The sequence below is a fragment of the Aquarana catesbeiana genome, linkage group LG02, assembly GCF_042186555.1.
Source record: "Aquarana catesbeiana isolate 2022-GZ linkage group LG02, ASM4218655v1, whole genome shotgun sequence".
Taxonomy (NCBI): domain Eukaryota; kingdom Metazoa; phylum Chordata; class Amphibia; order Anura; family Ranidae; genus Aquarana; species Aquarana catesbeiana.
Window position 1 is genome coordinate 398,411,290 of NC_133325.1, and position 20,018 is coordinate 398,431,307.

The following is a 20,018-nucleotide window of genomic DNA, read 5'->3' on the forward strand; positions in this document are numbered from 1 at the left end:
ATTTAGAGAAGTCACACAAACAGTATTCATCTCCTCTGGTGAAGGAGGAAAAGAGATGGAAATAAATAAAAAAGTGTTTCTCTCTTTCCCTTTAGCTCTCCTTAAGAAAACAGAGAAAAAAAGAAAAGGGATACAAAAAACAAAAAACAGAAAGGAGAGAATATCCAAAAGCCTAAAAAAATAAAACAAACAATTTAAATAATTACCCTAAGGAAAGCACTCACTACTGAACCCTAGGGCTCAAGTAAGCACAGGCCTATATGGGGAAGTGGTTGGAAACAGTCAGCTAACGAGGCTCCAAACCCTATCCCTCCAGCAATTTTAATATCATAAAGAGAAATAAAAACATTTTTATAATGCAGCAATAACAACCTTATATGGAGGGGAAAAAAAAAAGATAAAAAAAAAAGAACCTCCTCTTCGCTGCTGTTATGTATTTAGTAACTACTATAAATCTCTGATTAGACTTGATTTTAGCCCTTTCTAATCCCCTGTGCAACACCCAATCTGTGAGCTGAAAGGACTGTGCTTGGAACAAATCAGTACAAATCTTTTGGCAAGTGGAACAGCTTCCATTTATAGTATCTCACAAAAGTGAGTACACCCTTCACATATTTGTAAATATTTCATTATATCTTTTCATGTGACAATGTAAAGTAGTGAATGTACAACTTGTATAACAGCGTAAATTTGCTGTCCCCTCAAAATAACCCAACACATAGCCATTAATGTCTAAACCGCTGGCAATAAAAGTGAGTACATCCCTAAGTGAAAATGACCAAATTGGGCCCAATTAGCCATTTTTCCTTACCGATGTCATGTGACTCATTAGTGCAACAAGGTCTCAGGTGTGAATGGGGAGCAGGTGTGTTAAATTTGGTGTTATCGCTCTCACTTTCTCATATTGGTCACTGGAAGTTCAACATGGCACCTCATGGCAAAGAACTCTCTGAGGATCTGAAAAAAAAAGAATTGTTGCGCAACATAAAGATGGCCTAGGCTATAAGAAGATTGCCAAAACCCTGAAACTGAGCTGCAGCACAGTGGCCAAGACCATACAGTGGTTTAACAAGACAGGTTCCACTCAGAATAGGTCTCCCTATGGTCAACCAAAGACGTTGAGTTCACGTGCTCAGCGTCATATCCAGAGGTTTTCTTTGGAAAATAGACGTATGACTGCATGTCAGCACTGCTGCAGAGGTTGAATGGGTGGGGGGGTCAGCCTGTCAGTGCTCAGACCATACGCCGCACACTGCATCAAATTGGTCTGCATGGCTGTCGTCCCAGAAAGAAGCCTCTTCTAAAGATGATGCAGAAGAAAGCCCACAAACAGTCTGCTGAGGACAAGCAGACTAAGGACAGGGATAACTTGAACCATATCCTGTGGTCTGATGAGACCAAGATAAACTTATTTGGTTCACATGGTGTCAAGCGTGTGTGGCAGCAACCAGGTGAGGAGCACAAAGACAAGTGTGTCTTGCCTACAGTCAAGCATGGTGTTGTCATGGTCTGGGGCTGCATGAGTGCTGCCGGCACTGGGGAGCTACAGTTCATTGAGGAACCATGGATGCCAGCATGTACTGTGACATACTGAAGCAGAGCATGATGCCCTCCTTTCGGAGACTGGGCCACAGTGCAGTATTCCAACATGATAGCGACCCCAAATATACCTCCAAGATGAACAGGGTAAAGATGACGGACTGGCCAAGCATGTCTCCAGACCTAAACCCTATTGAGCATCTGTGGGGCATCCTCAAACGGAACGTGGAGGAGCGCAAGGTCTCCAACATCCACCAGCTCCGTGATGTCGTCATGGAGGAGTGGAAGAGGACTCCAGTGGCAACCTGTGAAGCTCTGTTGAACTCCATGCCCAAGAGGGTTAAGGCAGTGATGGAAAATAATGGTGGCCGCACAAAATATTGACACATGGGCCCAATTTGGACATTTTTACTTAGGGGTGTACTCACTTTTGTTTCCAGTGGTTTAGACATTAATGGCCGTGTGTTGAGTTATTTTGAGGGGGCAGCAAATTTACACTGTTATACAAGCTGTACACTCACTACTTTACATTGTAGCAAAGTGCCATTTCTTCAGTGTTGTCACATGAAAAGAATAATTTACAAAAATGTGAAGGGTGTACTCATTTTTGTTAGACACTGTATGTATTTCATCTGTGCATCTGTTTACCAGGAGTTCAACTTAAAGCATGCTGTTTATCAAACACGCATATACAAGTACTGTATATACTGTACTTACAATTATTTTTGTGCATAGTGTCTTCACCCGAATCTGAGTCATCCGAACAAGATAAAACTGTAATCACAGATGATGAAGGATCAGGTGCTGTAACAGTCACTTGTGTATGTTCTAAAACACTCTCAGAGGGGTGGATAGTGAGTTCCAACAATGAGGCACTAGGGTAATCATCTCTGGAGGAGAAGGAAGATGTTTGAGGTTCTTCTTCACTGATGGTCAAACTTTGTTGTTGAACTCTCTGCTGCTGATTCTTAGAAAACTCAGCTAGAGAATCTATAGCGCTTTTAAAGTTTGAGTGGTGCTGTACCAACTGCCGTACCCATTTTGACAATCCTAAGGAAAAACAAATACTTTTAAAGCACACCAAACACATATACAACACTATGTTCATCAGTGAACAACAAAAAACCGTGTAAAAGTTTATTTTTTATAAAAAGCAATGACAATGGCACATTTGTGTTATTAAGCTTACATAAACACTTCTCACACTTCAAATCTTTAATTTGTATACATCAAACATTGTAGCCAATTTTGGTACACCCTCCACTGAAGATAGGTCAGTGAGAATCTATATCCGTAATTTGTTACTGATGTAGTTTTACTGATGGTTATGCACTAAACAGTGAATATTGTATGAATGTACTGAATGTGACAGGCCTTGGTTAACCACAATTATTGTGACTATAAGATTAAAATAAACCTGTTTTTTCCCCCCAAAACATATGCATACACTGCTTTATATAACCAATTCACTTTCATGTTACCAGAAAATAAAGGAGGCTTTCAATTTTTTTTAACCTGGAAACCCTCCTTCTACAATGTTTAAAATGTAAGCAGTGTTGGTCTTTTTCAGTGCATAACTACCAAGGCTTCCAAAAACATATTGAAAGCTATAGTTTCTTTCACCAACCACAACTCTAGTAGCAGCTAGTGAATGACAATATGAAATCACTGAGAAGTCAGCCTTCTCTAACAGATCCAGGACTCAATACTAAACACAATAGCAAGGCACTTTTTACCCATTCACCTGTACTGTATTGTGCAGTGGTTTTGGTAGAAAACCATTAAAACCATTTATTGGCGTTTATTTAGTAACACAGGATTTCAGAGCCTGTTGGGTTATATTGCAGAATTACAGAACAAAAAAAGAAAAAAAAAAGGGGGGGGGGGGGGCATCCCAGAATAACCCTCCTACTCCCAGCATACCACAGTTATGTGAAAAAGCAGTACCAAGTATCATTAAGGAACACAAATCCAGAGACTGTTGGAAGGTCCAAAAACAGTCCAACTGAGGGGTGGACAGCAGCAAAAAAAACACTAACAGGCCAACAAAAAAACAGAACTGGGGATTCAAAGAACCGCATGAAGGACCATACGTCTGAAACTGGCACCAGGTGAGGTCTGAACATCCACCTTGAAGAATTTGGAGAACTTGTGAACAGAAGACCAGATGGCAGCCTGGCAAACCTGGGAAACAGTCCTAAGAAGAGTGTGCCTTGACAGAAAACAGTGAGACCCGATCCTTAAGACCATAAACTTGGATGATGATCTGAGCCGCCTAAAAATGGAGGAACACAAAGCAGTTTTCCCTTACTAGGACCATCAAGAATGCTAAAGAGAGAGACAATCTTTCTAATGAAAGCAGTGGCTGCAAGGTTGACATGCACAACACAAAGCTGCATTCAGGTGATGAAGGGAGATCATCTGATGAAATGAAACTGGAAAGAGGGAAGAAAGAACAATGTCCTGGTTTGGGTGAAAGGCCAAAAGCACCTTAGGAAAGAAGGAAGCTCGAAGGCTAGACCAGAAAGGATAAGGCCACCAGCTTAGACGCTCACCTCACCGATGGCAACAAGGAAAGCAACCTTGTGAGTGATAGTATAAGGGCTCTTTCTCAAGGGGGATCCGTATGTCCGTTTTTCAGCCTTCCGTTTTCGGATGAAAAACGGACATACATGTATCCCTATGGAGCGTCGGATGTCATTGGTGACATGTCCGCTGACATCCGACCTTCTCCGATCCGAAAAGTGTAACGGAGGAAAACCCTACTTTTCCATCCGTTTTCTGATCGGATCGGGTGACGACGGACTCTACGGTCCGTCATCATCAGTTCCCCCATAGGGGAGAGCTGTGCTATGACAGGTCCGTCGCTGCACAGTGTGCAGCGATGGACCTGTCATTTTCTTGCTCAGCAGGGATCGGCGGAGCAATCCCCGCTGAGCAAGCGCGTGTTCACGGGGCGGATCATCACTGAATGAGAAAGAGCCCTAAAGGGAAATATACCAAATAGGTTCAAAAGGCTGTTTTTGCAGTAAAGAGAGAACCAAATTCAGATCCCATGAAGTCACTGAGGAGTGCACATGAGGAAGCTATGTGACAATCTGTACAAAAGTCTTAATAAAAGAATAGGACGCAATCTATGGAACAGGGGGGTTGATTTACTAAAACTGGAGAGTACAAAATCTGGTACACCTCTGCATAGAAACCAATCAGCTTCTAGTTTGTTTTTTTTTGTCAAAGCTTCATTGAACATACTGAAGTTAGAAGCTGATTGGCCACCATGCACAGCTGCACCAGATTTTGCACTCTCCAGCTTTAGTAAATCAACCCCAAGCCAACAAGTGCTGATATCTGACCCTTGATGACATGCTAAGTCACATGTTGATCAAGGCCTATCTTGGCACCAAGAGAATCAACGATTCAGGCTGGGTTCACACCATTGCTAATTAGATGCGGGTTTCTATGTCTGGGTGAACCTTCCCAAGAGTGGCCGGCCTACAAAAATTACTCCAAGAGCATGACGACGACTCATCCAGGAGGTCATAAAAGAACCCAGAACAACATCTAAAGAACTGCTGGCCCCACTTGTCTCAGGTAAGATCAGTGTTCATGATTCAACAATAAGATTCAACAATAAGAAAGTCACCCCAGATGACGGCTTTTTAGCTGAAACATGTCGGGTGGACCCCTCACAATCGATATTTGAGCTTTTTTCGTTCTTCCAAAATGTGAGTCTGTTTTTTTATTATTTTAATAAATTAGAGTTTTTAAAAAAACGTTATTACGCTATGTGAGTCTCCTTTGCTCCTTGCATGGCATATGCACCACACGTTTGGCTTAAGCTGGATTATCCATGGGCGAGGAAGCCGTGCAGTTACCCCTTTCTCCACCATGTGTTGATGACATCTGACAAGACACATCTTTCAAAAACCAGTGGTTACTAAGCCTTTTTGACTTGTCTGGCGTATGCCATTACAGGTCAATTAGTTCCGGTAAGCCTCTTCTACTTCTGGTGTTGGCCCCGGCACTGATGTACTATCTCATCACACTTGTGGTCTTCTTTCTACCTACTCGTTATATCTGGTACATTCACCCACCTGTGAATTTGGGAGTTTCTTTCTACCATCTGGCTATTCATCACCCCCATAGAACTTTTGCAGATGTTTTCTTCATTATTTTTTCTACACAATATGGACAGTTATGAGTTCTGATTTTATTTTATTTTGTTTGATGTTTGTTTTATGGAACCAACACTGGTTTCTAATCACTGGCACATTTGATCACTAAGCTTTATTATTGCTTATTTTAATTTATAATTTTTTATGTGATTAACACAGTTTAATTATTTGTTATTATCCATATCATGGTCATACATGTTTTGGTAACAATCACCATTTTTATACGCACAAACGTATTGTGATACACACGTTTGTAGATGTGAATTGTAGCGCTACACTTTTATTATTTTTAAACAATAAGAGAGTTCCAAGGCCAAAGCCACTCTCATTTACCAAAAAACATTATGATTATTCCCAAGACTTTTAGCAAATATTCTGTGGTCTGATGAGACAAAAATTTAACTTTTTGGAAGGTGTGCGTCACGTTACTTCTGGCATAAAACGAATACAGCATTTCATAACAAGAACATCATACCAACTGATATGGTGGTGGTAGTGTGATGGTCTGGGGCTGCTTTGCAGCTTCAGGACCTAGACGACTTACCATAATTCAGGGATCCTCAAACTACGGCCCTCCAGCTGTTACGGAACTACACATCCCATGAGGCATTGTAATACACTGACATTCACAGACATGACTAGGCATGATGGGAATTGTAGTTCCTGAACAACTGGAGGGCCGTAGTTTGAAGACCCCTGCCATAATTGATGGAACCATGAATTTTGAGCTCTACCAGAAAATTCTAATGCCCCGTACACACGATCGGACATTCCGAAAACAAAATCCATGGATTTTTTCCGATGGATGTTGGCTCAAACTTGTTTTGTGTACACACGGTCGCACAAAGTTGTCGGAATTTCCGATCGCCAAGAACGCGGTGACGTACACCACGTACGACGAGACTAGAAAAGGCCAGTTCAGAACCAAGCGCGGCACCCTTTGGGCTCCTTTTGCTAATCTCGTGTTAGTAAAAGTTTGGTGAGAGACGATTCGCGCTTTTTTAGACTCGTGCTTTTCAGATCGTTTTCTGCTGTTCACTTTGTGCTTGTGGGTTTGTATCTGCTCTTCAGTGCGTGCAGCAAGTGACGTGTGACTCTTGTCATTCTGTTCTTGTTCGTTCGTTACGGTTTTTCAGGTCGCTCTTCACAGGCCTTGTAGTTCTTCAGTGCGTTCTGTTACTTCGTTCTGAGCAGCCGACCGTTTTCTAGCCATGTTGCGTATACGTACTCCTCGTAGAGTTCGTGCTGTGCGGGGGCTTGGTGTTGGGGTCCTTAAATTGACACAAGTCCAGTCCATGAACAGGGTGCGGAGGAGTTCATGGACCAAGAATTGGTTGCTTCAGCGTGACCAGTTCTGTCATATGCCTTTGCTCCGTGAGAATAATCCTGATGATTTCAGGAACTTTCTCTGGATGACGGACCCCGTATTTCACCGTTTGTTGGCTTTGCTGACCCCATATATCAGCAGGCAGGATACCTGCATGAGGCAAGCCATCACTCCGGAGCAGAGGCTAGTCGCCACCCGTGGTACTTGGCGACGGGGAGAAGCCTGCAGGACTTGAAGTTCTCGACAGGCATCTCCCCCCCAGGCTCTGGGGATCATTATCCCAGAGACCTGTTCTGCCATCATACAGGTCCTGCAGAAGGAGTATATTAAGGTAAGATTTTTATACTTTAATATCACATTTTATTGTATTTAATGTTTGATAATGTATTGTATTTCTTTCCTCATTCCCTAATTACCATGATTGGAATATGCTGTGAATGTCCCCTTTGTCCTCATGCATGCTGGATTTTTATGTAATTATTTTTGTTGTCCTTCATACATATTTGCCTTCACTTACCTCCCCCCAGCATGGTCTCCTGGCCCTATATTCACCTCATGTAGTCACTTAACAATGTATTTTATCAGCTCCATAGTAGTGCTTTACCCCAAACATCCCCTAAAATGTTTTTAAATGTGATTTGTGCTTTAAATTCAGGCAGAGTGCCAGAGGCTTTTTATGGGGGTCCCCAAATCATTTTTAACCCTCCCTCCCCCCAACTGCTAAGTCAGCTGATACCAATTCTCTATCTATCCTCAATCATCTATCTGGCGACTTTGCCAAACCCATACACACTATACCCATCTCTTTTGTGCTCAGATTTATGGATGAATTCCCCAAAGCATGTAGTGCAAGGGCCTGCCTGTATACTTTCAAATGGTACTGTTTCAAGTTTCTGTATACTATTATTATCTTGATAGGTAATAGCAGAATGTCCAAATGTGCTCAAATGTGTACAATGTGTATTTATATCTTTGTATTATGACACTTCTTACCTGTCCGGTGGGCTGTCAATAGTGTAACTAAGGAGGAGCTGTTCAAAGTAATACACATTATTTAGGCATTCATCTCTCAATGAAGTGGAGAGGGTTACCTGTCCAAGAGTCCCCCCCCATAATGTTAGAAATGGCCCATGAGGGGGGGGGATCTGATAGGTGTACCTTATACTTTGGTCTTTAAAAACTCCCTCAAATAAATGTTATCTTGATGTTGGCCAAGAATGTTTGTGTCTAATCAGCTTTCCCTGTTTATGTGCAAAATGACAATTTTTTTTTTTTCGTTTGACTCCACAGTCTCCTTCCACGCCACAGGAATGGCAGACTGTGGCCTCCCACTTTGCCCAGCGGTGGGACTTTCCTAACTGCGGAGGGGCAATTGATGGGAAACACGTCCACATCGTCCCACCCCCCAACTCGGGGTCGTACTATTATAATTATAAGGGGTTCAATAGTATTGTGATGTTGGCGGTGGTGTCGGCTACTTATGAGTTCCTGTATGTGGACTTGGGGAAGAATGGCCGGATGTCTGATAGTGGAGTCATCGCCCAGACGGAGTTCTACAGGCATCTCCAGAATGGCAGCTTGGACTTGCCACCTCCAGAAGACAATATGGAAGGACTCCCATTTGTCTTTGTTGCGGATGAAGCGTTTGCGCTGGGGGACCATCTTATGCGGCCATTCCCGATGAGGACCCTCACCCCGGACCAGAGGGTTTTTAATTACTGGCTGGCCAGAGTCAGAAGAGTGGTGGAGAACACGTTTGGAATCATGGCCAGCCTATTTCTTACACCCATACACATGGCGGAGTACAAACTGAATCATATTATCCTGGCATGCTGTGTTCTACACAACTTTTTACGGCAACATTCTGCCAACTATGCTGGCTCAGTTGGGCCTGAGGCCGGACTTCAAAATGAAACAACCCTGACGGCGCTTGAAAGTGGCCGTCCTGGCTTGCCCCCCCTGAGTGCCAGTGATGTCTGTCTAAGATACCTTGAATTCTTTGCGGGTAGGGGGGCTATCAATATGCCAGACAATGTCTGAAACCTTTTTCAAATAAAAAAAAATAACTACTCAAATCTTTGGTAACATTTACTGCTTGTGTTTGTTTTAGCTGACCCTGACAGAAATGTGATGAGTCCTGAAAATGGCGTGATTGTGTAACATTACAAAGCATTGTTGGGTGTTATTTATTAAAGGCAAAGACACTTTGCACTACAAGTGCACTTGAAACTGCACTTGTAGTGCAAAGTGGATTTGCCCTTAGGAAATAACACCCATTGACACAGAAAACACCAATTAGAGCACCATTTTAGATAAAACAGGCATGTTTAAAACCAACAAGAAAGACACAAATCTTGAACTTACAAAGTTCACATTTGGTAGAACTTGAAGGCAATATCAGACATGACTATTTACAAACTGTGTTTAATATTGCGTTCAGATGGGGTGAAGTCACCCCAGGAAAAGCCAAATTTTTAAGATGCACACCAATTGCCGAATGTCAACATGTGCTAGCTGCCATCACGGGGGATCAAGGGACATGGTTTGGGGGTGCAACCCCTTCCTCACAGCTACTTTATTATTGAGGAAGGGGTTGCACCCCCAAAACGCGTCCATTGATCTCCCGTGATGGCAGATAGCACATGTTGACACACTGTGTGCATCTTCAAAATTTGGCTTTTCTCAAACTTGTCAAAAAATGTCAAAAATTTGTTGCACACAAAAAAACAGAGGGATTTTGAAGGGTTTTAAACTCTCCCTAAAACATCAATGATGTTCTTCATTTTTTGAAGAACATCATTGATGTTTTTCAAGTCCCTATTATACCCCATGATCTCCCCGATCAGGATCTGTGCACTTTCCGAGGTGAAAGGATCGGGATCCACAACATCACGATCACCTAAAAAGATAGAAACCAAAAAACACCATGTATTATAAATATGCGGGCATCTATCTCTTACCTGAGCCTGTGGTCGCAGACACTCACCTGTTGTGGTGCCAATTTCCACCACGTCTTCCTCCTCCTGCTCTGCTTGTTCTGGGTGGATTTCCCCTTCTTTCAGAGGTGGGGGGTCTCTGGTCTCCTGGGATGAAGGGTGTCCTCCGAGTCTTTTCTCCCCTATGTAAAAAAAATAGGTCTACTTAGCACACAGATATTTGATGGCAGAACTATAAATATGAAACATTGCTTGGAAGTGGGGTACAATTGTCTGTTTTGGCAGAGTTCCAAGATGTTGCATTTTTCTTGTCCTTTGTGAAGCTTCAATACTTACGTGTTTTGTACAAGCTTCACAGATGGAGACACCCCTATAGTATACACTGGAGCACCTGTGTGGGCCCCCTAATAAAAAAAGGGTGTTCTTGTGTCCCACACTAGTGCTCCAGCGTCCAGATGTGTAAACAGCTGCTGAGTGTCCTCTCCTTACACAGAATCTAGTTTGCATTTCATTCTAGTAACAAACCCATCTACACAACCAAATTAGTTTCACACAAGTAGGCCCTAAAAAATGTGGGCAAATGCATATGGCCAAAACAATGGTGTTTTATAGGCCAAAAGAAAAATGTTTGATACGAACGAATAATGTGCCCATGAACATGAAAGTTGACATTTGAAACTGGATAACAGTTAAGAAGAGCACATGGAGCAGCACGAACGTAATAAACATAAAAAGAATAGGAACACAACACAACTACTTACTTTTTTGCAGCACTCTCCGGATCTTTCTGTACTGCTCGTGCTCTCTTAATTTGAGGTCCGACCACCGCTTCCTGAGCTGATCTTTCGATCAACGTACCCCGAAATTCCGGTGCAGACTTTTGACCACTTTCGCCATGGTCATGGCCTTTCAGACATTGGGGTTGGGGTAAGGTCCATACTTCCCGTCATAGTCGGCCCTCTTCAGGATGTCCACCATCTCCCCAAAGGACATATTCGATGCCTTAAATCTTCTCCTTCTGGATCCAGACATTTCTGGCTCTGGGCTTTCCTCCTCGTTGCTGTAATTAGCATGCACCTGCTGTGTCTCCGCCATGTGCTCTTCCCCCACTGCGCCGAACGAAAAGGGGTGGGGAACAGACTAGAAAGAACGTCAGGGGCGGGCGGAGTTACACGCATGCACAGTGTGTATAAAGCGTAACCCGCGTGCGTAGTACGTACGATCTGTGAGCGGAGGAAGGAGTATCGGAGGCGCCGATCGTGATAACGAAGGTAAGAGCAAAACTTGGGCCTATACTGCTTCTAGATTGAGGCCTATATTGTAACAAGATTAGGAGAGTTTTGCCTGACATTAGGGTTTGTCTTGTGTTGTGTCTTGCAGATAAAATGGATGGCTTCAATGACCACAACTTCCTCCCCCTGTTCATAGACAAGTACAGGGAGCTGCCCTGTCTGTGGCAGGTGAAACACCTGCATTATAATCATAAACAAAAGAGGCAGACAGCGCTGGAAAAACTGCTGGAGTTGGTGAAGTCGGTGGTCTCCACAGCAAACATCCCCTATTTAAAAGCCAAAATTGGTGGCCTGAGGAGCACTTATCTAAGGGAGCGCAAGAAGGTCACGGATTCCCAGAGATCAGGAGCTGCAGCAGATGACATTTATGTCCCCAGGCTGTGGTACTATGAGAGACTGCGATTTCTGTCAGACCAGACTGGAGTCAGGGAATCCCTCTCAACCCTTCCTTCCACTCTTCCTTCCACCCTATCTTCCACCCCAGCTGAGGCTTCCGATGTCCAACCTGGGACTTCCAGCCAGGAAGAAGTGGAGGAGCCCAGCTGGAGCCAGGTATAGCATTCTTCTACAGATTTCTGGTCAATAAATAAATTATGTTTACTAGATGTTATTATTGATCACTAATTGCTGATTTAATACCGTTTTTTACATATCAATAGACAGTAGTGGGCAAAAAAAAATTGGGACAAGAATGAAAAATGCTGGGCTCAGAAGGATAGTCTGTTATATTTGTTAACATTCAATTTGCAACAGTCATGAGGTGAAAATTGTGTGTGATTGATGAATAAAAAACTAAAGCTATGTCCCTTTTTCATACACAGGAAGACCTCAGCCAGGAAGAGGCTCTGGAATGTGGCACACAGGAGGAGGCTGTGGAATGTGGCAGCCAGGAGGAGGCGGGGGTTAGTGGCAGCCAGGAGGAGACGGGGCTAAGTGACAGCCAGGAGAAGCCTGGGACCAGTAGGAGCCTGACCGAATCACAGGTCCCTCCCCTCCGCCTTCCAAACAAAAGACCCAGGAAGGGGAGTCACATGCAGGATTCAGCTCTCAGGCTCATTCAGGAGCCTTCTGCATCCCTCAGAGCCTTACCCACTCCTGAAGAGGCTTTTGCCTGCATGGCTGCCACCAAACTGAAGAGCATGCAGGAGGGTCAACGCCTCATGTGTAAGAAACTTCTTTATAAAGTCCTTACTAAGAGGGTGAGTGGCGAAATCACACCCAATACCGATGTGATTGAGTTGGACCATCCTCCTCCTGCCACAACTACACCACCACAGCCACAGCGTGGAAGGAAGACCTGAGAGTGATGGCCCTTGGAGACGTCTGGTCTGACAAAAGATGCAGGGTCTTGTATGACCACAGCCTGGGGACATAGATGTCATCTGCTGCTTTCAGGATCTCTGGGACTTCTGGACCAGACTGTACCTTATATATGGACTCCTCAGGCCACCAATTTTGCTGGAAAATAATTGATGTGTGCCCTGGGGGCCAAAGGCTTCGCCAATTTCTGCTGTTTCTCCAGCGTTGCTTCCCTCTTTGTTTGGTTCTGAGCCCTTAATAAAGGAATTTTTGGTTCAATTATCCTCGCCTATGTGTGTTTTCCTTCAAAAAGGACAGTTTGTTTGTGAGGAGGCAGGTACATTAGTAAACTACAATGTGAAATTAACAAGAGACACCAACACCAAGCAACCTCCTTGAGATTAAATAATACAAGACAATAATGTTGTTGTGGTAACTTGACACACAAAACACACACAAAAATATTATGGAGTAAAACCCAAAAAAACAAAAAAAATACATCAGCCTTGAAAAAAATACAAAACAAAAATAAAACAACAAAAAAGAAATTTGGTCAGATGTGACAAATGAAAATATATTGAGGGAATCACGATAAATAATAAAGAAAGAAAGAAGTTTGTGAGAAGTTTGTGTGAATATGAGCAGCAAAACTACTTCATTCTTCTCACATTATAAAGAAGAAGAGAGTGCGCTTTATTAAACAATTTAAAACATTGCAGCGTGACGAAAGTGCTGTATCCATTCCGAACGCTAATTTTACCAGACCGAGCTGTTCCGTCTCAGAATTTCTTCTGAGGATGCATGGCACTTTGTGCGCCGGAATTGTCCACACACTGTCGGAATTGACACGAACGGATTTTGTTGTCGGAAAATTTTATAGCCTGCTCTCAAACTTTGTGTGTCGGAATATCCGATGGAAAATGTCCGATGGAGCCCACTCACGGTCAGAATTTCCGACAACACGCTCCGATCGCACATTTTCCATCGGAAAATCCGACCGTGTGTACGGGGCATAAAGGAGAACGTCCGAACATAAGTTTGTGACCTCAAGCTCACGTGCACTTGGGTTATGCAGCAGAACAAAGATCCGAAATACAACATTAAGTCCACCTCCAAATGGTTCAAACAAAGCAAAATTTAGGTTTTTAGGTTTCAATCCAATGTTGTATCATGACCTTACACAGGCCGTTCAAGCTAGAAAACCCTCCAATGTGGCTGAATTTACACAATTCTGCAAAGAAAAGTGGCCCAAAATTGCTCCACAGCAATGTGAAAGACTCATTGCCAGGTATCGCAAATGCTTGATTGCAGTTGTTGTCGCCAAGGATGGCACAACCAGTTGTTAGAACCAAAAAACGCATTTTGTATTTACTCAGGTTATCTTTGTGTAATAATAAAATTTGTTTGATGATCTGAGTCATTTAAGTGTGACAAATATGCAAAAAAAGAAAAAATCAGAAAGGGGGCAAATACTTTTTCACGGCATTGTATATACAATATATATATAGAGATATATCTATATAGATAGATATATCTCTATATATATATATATATTAAATAATGATATTTGAAGTGCTTCACAATGTGCATAAAAATGAATATATATGAATAAATATAAATAAATAAATATAAATACTCAAATAAATCCAGCGGTGAATAAAAATTCCTAAAAAATCCAGCAATCAAAATAGTGTAAAATTAAAAAATTAGTGCCACCAAATGTGTAAAAAAATCCACATAAAAATATATAGGGATGTATTCAGAAGGTTCAATTATACAAGTGTAGAATCCGATTGGTATAAAGCTTTGATCCGGTCCCACTAGCAAAGCTGTTTAAAAACACTTGCTTAATTAAGGTGCTCATTGACATTTATAGTAACAATGTTTCTTTTGCTTCTGTTCACAACCAATGTGAGAATCATAAACAGATCTCATTTGACAAGCAGATAAGAGAAAAAACCAATCATTGTGCAATAGTTAGGATACCAAGGTACACAGGCAAACTTCAATCCACTCACGTGTGCCTTATAATGATAAGGCATATGCAGGTTTTACTATAGCAGTCAGCCGCCTTAGACAGGAGCAGATTCACTGCAGGATACTGCTGATCTGCACAGAGCGTCCTTGGCTCCTCCCACGCGTTGCATCACAGTCACGTGACTTTTTCAAGGAAAAGGAAGTTTGCCTGTGTACCTTGGTATCCTAACTATTGCACAATGATTGGTTTTTTCTCTTATCTGCTTGTCAAATGAGATCTGTTTATGATTCTCACATTGGTTGTGAACAGAAGCAAAAGAAACATTGTTACTATAAATGTCAATGAGCACCTTAATTAAGCAAGTGTTTTTAAACAGCTTTGCTAGTGGGACCGGATCAAAGCTTTATACCAATCGGATTCTACACTTGTATAATTGAACCTTCTGAATACATCCCTATATATTTATTTTTGTGTTGATTTTTTATGTGGATTTTTTTACACATTTGGTGGCACTAATTTTTTAATTTTACACTATTTTGATTGCTGGATTTTTTAGGAATTTTTATTCACCGCTGGATTTATTTGAGTATTTATATTTATTCATATATATTCATTTTTATGCACATTGTGAAGCGCTTCAAATATCATTATTTATTCTTTTTAAGTGACTCTGAAAACACTCTCTTTTGATAGCAGCCTCACTTGGTTTTATGTGTAATTATCAGCTATTTAGCATCACAGCGCTTTGTGTTTTATATATTCTTATATATATATATATATATATATATATATATATATATATATATATATATATATATTCTCATTGGTTTTTGTGTCATGATTTTTTTTTATTATTGTAAAGACCTAAAGGATAAGCTCTTTAAACCATTTTTTGTGCTATCTTTCACTAGCATGTTTTTAACTTGGTCAAATTATGCAATTACCTAAAGGGCTGATTCATAAGTCTGGAAACGTTACTTGGAAGGCCAGTTTACACCAGAATGCAGTGCAGGAAAGGTGCTTTCCATGTGTATTTCTGGCATCACAGGTGAACGTGCTGCCCTTGCAGTCTGCATGAGTGCGTGAGTGTATTGTTAATGGCTCCCCAAACGCAGATCACAAACACAGTGCATTTATGGGCATCAAAACACATGGAACTGCAGTACCATGTGGTTTGTTTTGCTTGCACTACTTCCTTTACGGTCAAGTGTGTTTTGCAGCCCATTCAAATGAATTCGGCTGTCAAAATATATTGCACTGCATGGGAATCCCATGTGCCCAGCCCCCAGTAAATATTTTAAAAATCTTGGTCAAAGTTGAAGGATTAGCCGCCAAAACTTTAACATGCATTTCTTCATCTAATGATCTTACCATCAAAGTAACATACTACTTTGAAACGATATTCACAAAGATATAAACAATACCAATGCATTGATTCACAATAAAATAAAGTAGTGAATCAGTTTAGATGGGTACTTATTAGTATACAGATAAGAATGACCTATTTCAAGTTTAATTATCAATTTTATCATATGTAAAGCCCCATGTCAGGCGTGATAACTAATAATTTAAATTCTATTTGGAGACATTTGGTGTCTATAGTTTTTTCTTTTATGGAATCTGAGCTCCCCCTGCTGGTTGTCTATTACCATGTTCAATTTTGGAAGTTCTTTCCTATTGTTTGCTTCTCATTACTTGCTTGTTTGTAAGAAATGCTTGGATACAGCATTGAATATTTTACAGATTTCCCAAAACGGTGATGTTTTATTAAATAATACTACTAAAAACAGCTGAGGGAATTTAAATAAAAATAAGTATTTCATCTAGAAGGTAATACAGGTGTTTTAAATAGGTCATCATTAACTGTAGAAGGAAGTCAAAGTGCACATGAAGATTAACGTACAATAGCGAATCAAAGCCTATAGACATAAAATGTGAACAGCTGGACCTCATTAATTATTACAATTGAGAAAGAACAGCACTGTCCATAGCAACCAGCAGGTTGAATATATTCCTTTTTAACACGGTTATCACAGGAAAAACATGCAGTCTGCTGTCTGTAAGCATGTAAAGTACTAAACCCATTTTAAAGCATTGTAAGAAAATGTTTTACAAATGTCCAAAACACTTAAAGTGAACTTGCACTAGTAACACATTTGTAAAGCTGACCTTAAAGCATATACCATTTCTCCACAGGCACACAATATGCAAGTTTTAGCTTCAAGCACAGAAGCTGAAGCTCTTACATGCCCCTGCGATGCACACCCCCATATTGGGTACAGATGCATAGATCCACTGTGCTGAGGATGCAGAAAGTGTAAATCAAGAAGATAAAATAGGTGTGTAAAAGCTCTTTCTGGTGCCTGCTTTGGCTAGCTTTGCAACCATGAATTCTATTGCAACTGTATTTTAGTTGCCAGGTCTGCAACGGCTGCTACAACTAATATCAGAAAAAGCCAGTCTATTTGTAGGTTTACATTACAGAGAATAAAATAGGGTAAGTGGACAGGAGCAGATCCAGAGATCATATAAAGCGAGGTCTCACGCTTGTGTTCCCAAATGAAAATAAACCAGCTGATGACTATTGAAATCCACCTATAACCAAAATCTTATTTTGAATAGACTGAGTCATTGGGCCATCAAGAAGACCCATTCTGCCGGTGCAACCTGCGGGCCCACAAAGAAACAGAAGGCCTCTCAGGACAGTAGAGAGAAACAGGGCCCAGGTGTTCAGAATAGACTGCATAAGGCCCCTTTCACACATGACCGTTGGTCTGTTTTTCATCTATCTGTTGATGGATAAAAAAACGGATATCAATGCATCTCAATGGAAAAATGGATGTAAATGGACGATCATCCATTTACATCCGCTTCTGTCAACATCCATTTTTCGAAACAGATCAAAGCCCTATTTTTCTTCTGCTAAAAAAACAGATCTGACGAAAAATGGATGACAAATGGTCTGTTTTTGCATAAAAGAATGGATCCGGAACTCCGGACTCTAGCTGGCAGATGTAAAAAACTAAAGACAGATGAAAAAAATGATGCAAACTTCATACGTTTCTTTCTTTGAAAAAGTGACTGAACTAATGAAATGAACGGTCCGCACGTGTGAAAGGGGCCTAAGGGCTTGTTTACGCATGTGGCAGCCCTCTGAATACCAATCTGAAGTACATTGTTTTTAGAAGGCATTTGACTGGCAGTGAGGAGTCATGGTCACCTCCTCACCACCTGTTTTAACCCCTAAAGCACGGGACCACAACCACATGCAGCAGTGGGGCCCTATTCACTTGAATGGTTTGTATTCGGTGGGTGGTACTGCTCGGTGGATGGTACATGATAGGGACCTAAGTAAGTGTAAACTAAGGCTTGCTGCTCTTGCAGGTACAAAACAGGATGAATGAGCTGTGATATTCTGATGGAGAAGACTAGCAGGTCAAAACACGGGAAGAGTGAATGCATATATGTGGTAGAAACATGGCAAGCGCAGAGGTAGAATCCACATTGTTCCCAGGGGTCTTTTGCAGCTCCAACTGAGTCTACGTGACAACATAAAGTAAACAAATCTGCAGCTATTTGCTTTTTCAATGGTTTAACCCAGTTAAAAATGATGTTAAAATAGCCATGCATGATCCTAAAACTGCAACAAACACATAAGTGGCTATGCAGATGATTTATCCTCACCAGTTATATATTTTGGGTTATTTCTGAAACGGTCATCCACTAATATGAGGGCACCCCAATCATTCTTATGGCGGATACATCTGTTAAAAATAAGAAAGACAAGATTACGCCCTGAAAAATAACTATATTATTTTACATGTTAAACAAACACAACAATTACGATATATAGAAGAACTAGAAAATTTTTAGCTAAAACATGAAAATTCATCCATGTTCCAACCAATAAAAAATTGCATCATTGCTTAAATTCAATCCAACAATCTTCTACTTGGCTTTTTATGCTATGGGACAGTTTTAGCCTCAGGAAGTAACAGGTTACTGATGTTGTAGCTGTTCTAAAAAAGACCAAACAGCTATATTTTCTTGGGCAGTTAAGGAGCTTCTTTTACTGACACAGAGAGCAGCTAAATGCCATGAATTTAAGTGATGAGAACACCATGGCTTCTCACTGCCTGCAAGTAATTGGTTTGCATTAAACAAGCAAGGACGGCTTTGACAAATTCCATGCAAAGCACTACATGATGATTATAATTGATAGCATGTAGCAATATATTTATGCGGAGCAGTTTTCTATAAATGTTATTTTATTTATCATCAAACTGTTTCAATCCTCAGTTACAAATCAGCAGACAGTTTACTGAAGAAATATATTCAATGGAATATATACAAATGCCTCTGCAGTATCCAATCATAACATATGGGGTGGCAACTATTTTTTGATCCCTATATTTGTTTACAAAGACCATAATATAGCACAATTAGAAAGGACAGTATAAGCAAACACCCAAAACAAGCACACAGGACGTTATCTCTGCAACATCAACACTTATTATGTATATTGCGCAAATAGTGAAAATGCAACTTTTTCGGAGAAGAGTATCCAGCTAAAAGGTTTTGATTCGTCACACGGTTTCTGCATGGCAGAGCATTCTGGGATTGTCAGGAAGTGCCAGATTCAAGCCTTTTCTGCTTCTTTTGCCATAAATCTCTGTAGACATTTTCCTCCCAAAATGTGACCACTTTCAGTCACTGTCATCATATATCATATTTTGGTGAAAGATTTCTTCGACTGAAAGGTCACTTGTCTTTAGTGACTTTCTTTTCCTGTTCATGGCCTTTATGTGATGTTTTACAGAGTGGAGGACAAATAAATATGTACTACTTCCATTTTTAATTTAACCAGCATCAAAACTCATTGCTGCAAGTAACTTGTCTGGGAAGGCCCAAAATGAGAACATGCTACTATAAATAAAAGCAAGATATAAAGAAATGCAATGAGTTGTACTGGATTCTGTAATGTAATTAATGTAAAATGTAATGACTTCATTGGGTATCAATCCACAGAAATAACAGACTTTATTCTTTGTTTGCTATCCAAGCACGGATAAGGAATTTTAAAAGTATATCTCTCTGGTGAACATTTTCATTAACTTTTGTATAATTTTGTCATGAAAATGTCAAAAAAGGTTGTATGTATTTTTTTTGCGATTAGGTACACTAAATGTACGTGATGTGTATGTATGTAATGTGTATTATCTGTCCTGTGAATATATATTTTCACAGTGGATTTATAGTTAAAATGGGATATATGGTTCTTTATAATTAACATGCCAAAGCTGTATATTGCACCTATTCTGATTGGACTCACTATAGAACACATTTTATAAAACATCCTATGAATTCACTGTATAATTGTTAATTCAACATGATCTCAAAAAAACAAAAAACAAAAAAAATTAAATCAATTATGCCAAACTGCTGAGCAAACTATAGCAGCACAGTTTAAAA

At 40.7% G+C, this 20,018-nt stretch overlaps 1 protein-coding gene across 1 annotated transcript in view; it reads right to left on the reverse strand.

Annotated features, from left to right (window-relative positions):
- Positions 1–20,018, reverse strand: part of BRIP1 (BRCA1 interacting DNA helicase 1) — a 670,966-nt gene that overhangs the window by 22,662 nt on the left and 628,286 nt on the right. Inside the window, exons 18-19 of the mRNA XM_073615255.1 lie at positions 18,231–18,310; positions 2,257–2,589 (exon numbers count right to left, since the gene is read on the reverse strand). Of these exons, the coding sequence (XP_073471356.1) occupies positions 2,257–2,589; positions 18,231–18,310 (413 nt within the window). The remainder of the gene's footprint in view (positions 1–2,256; positions 2,590–18,230; positions 18,311–20,018) is intronic.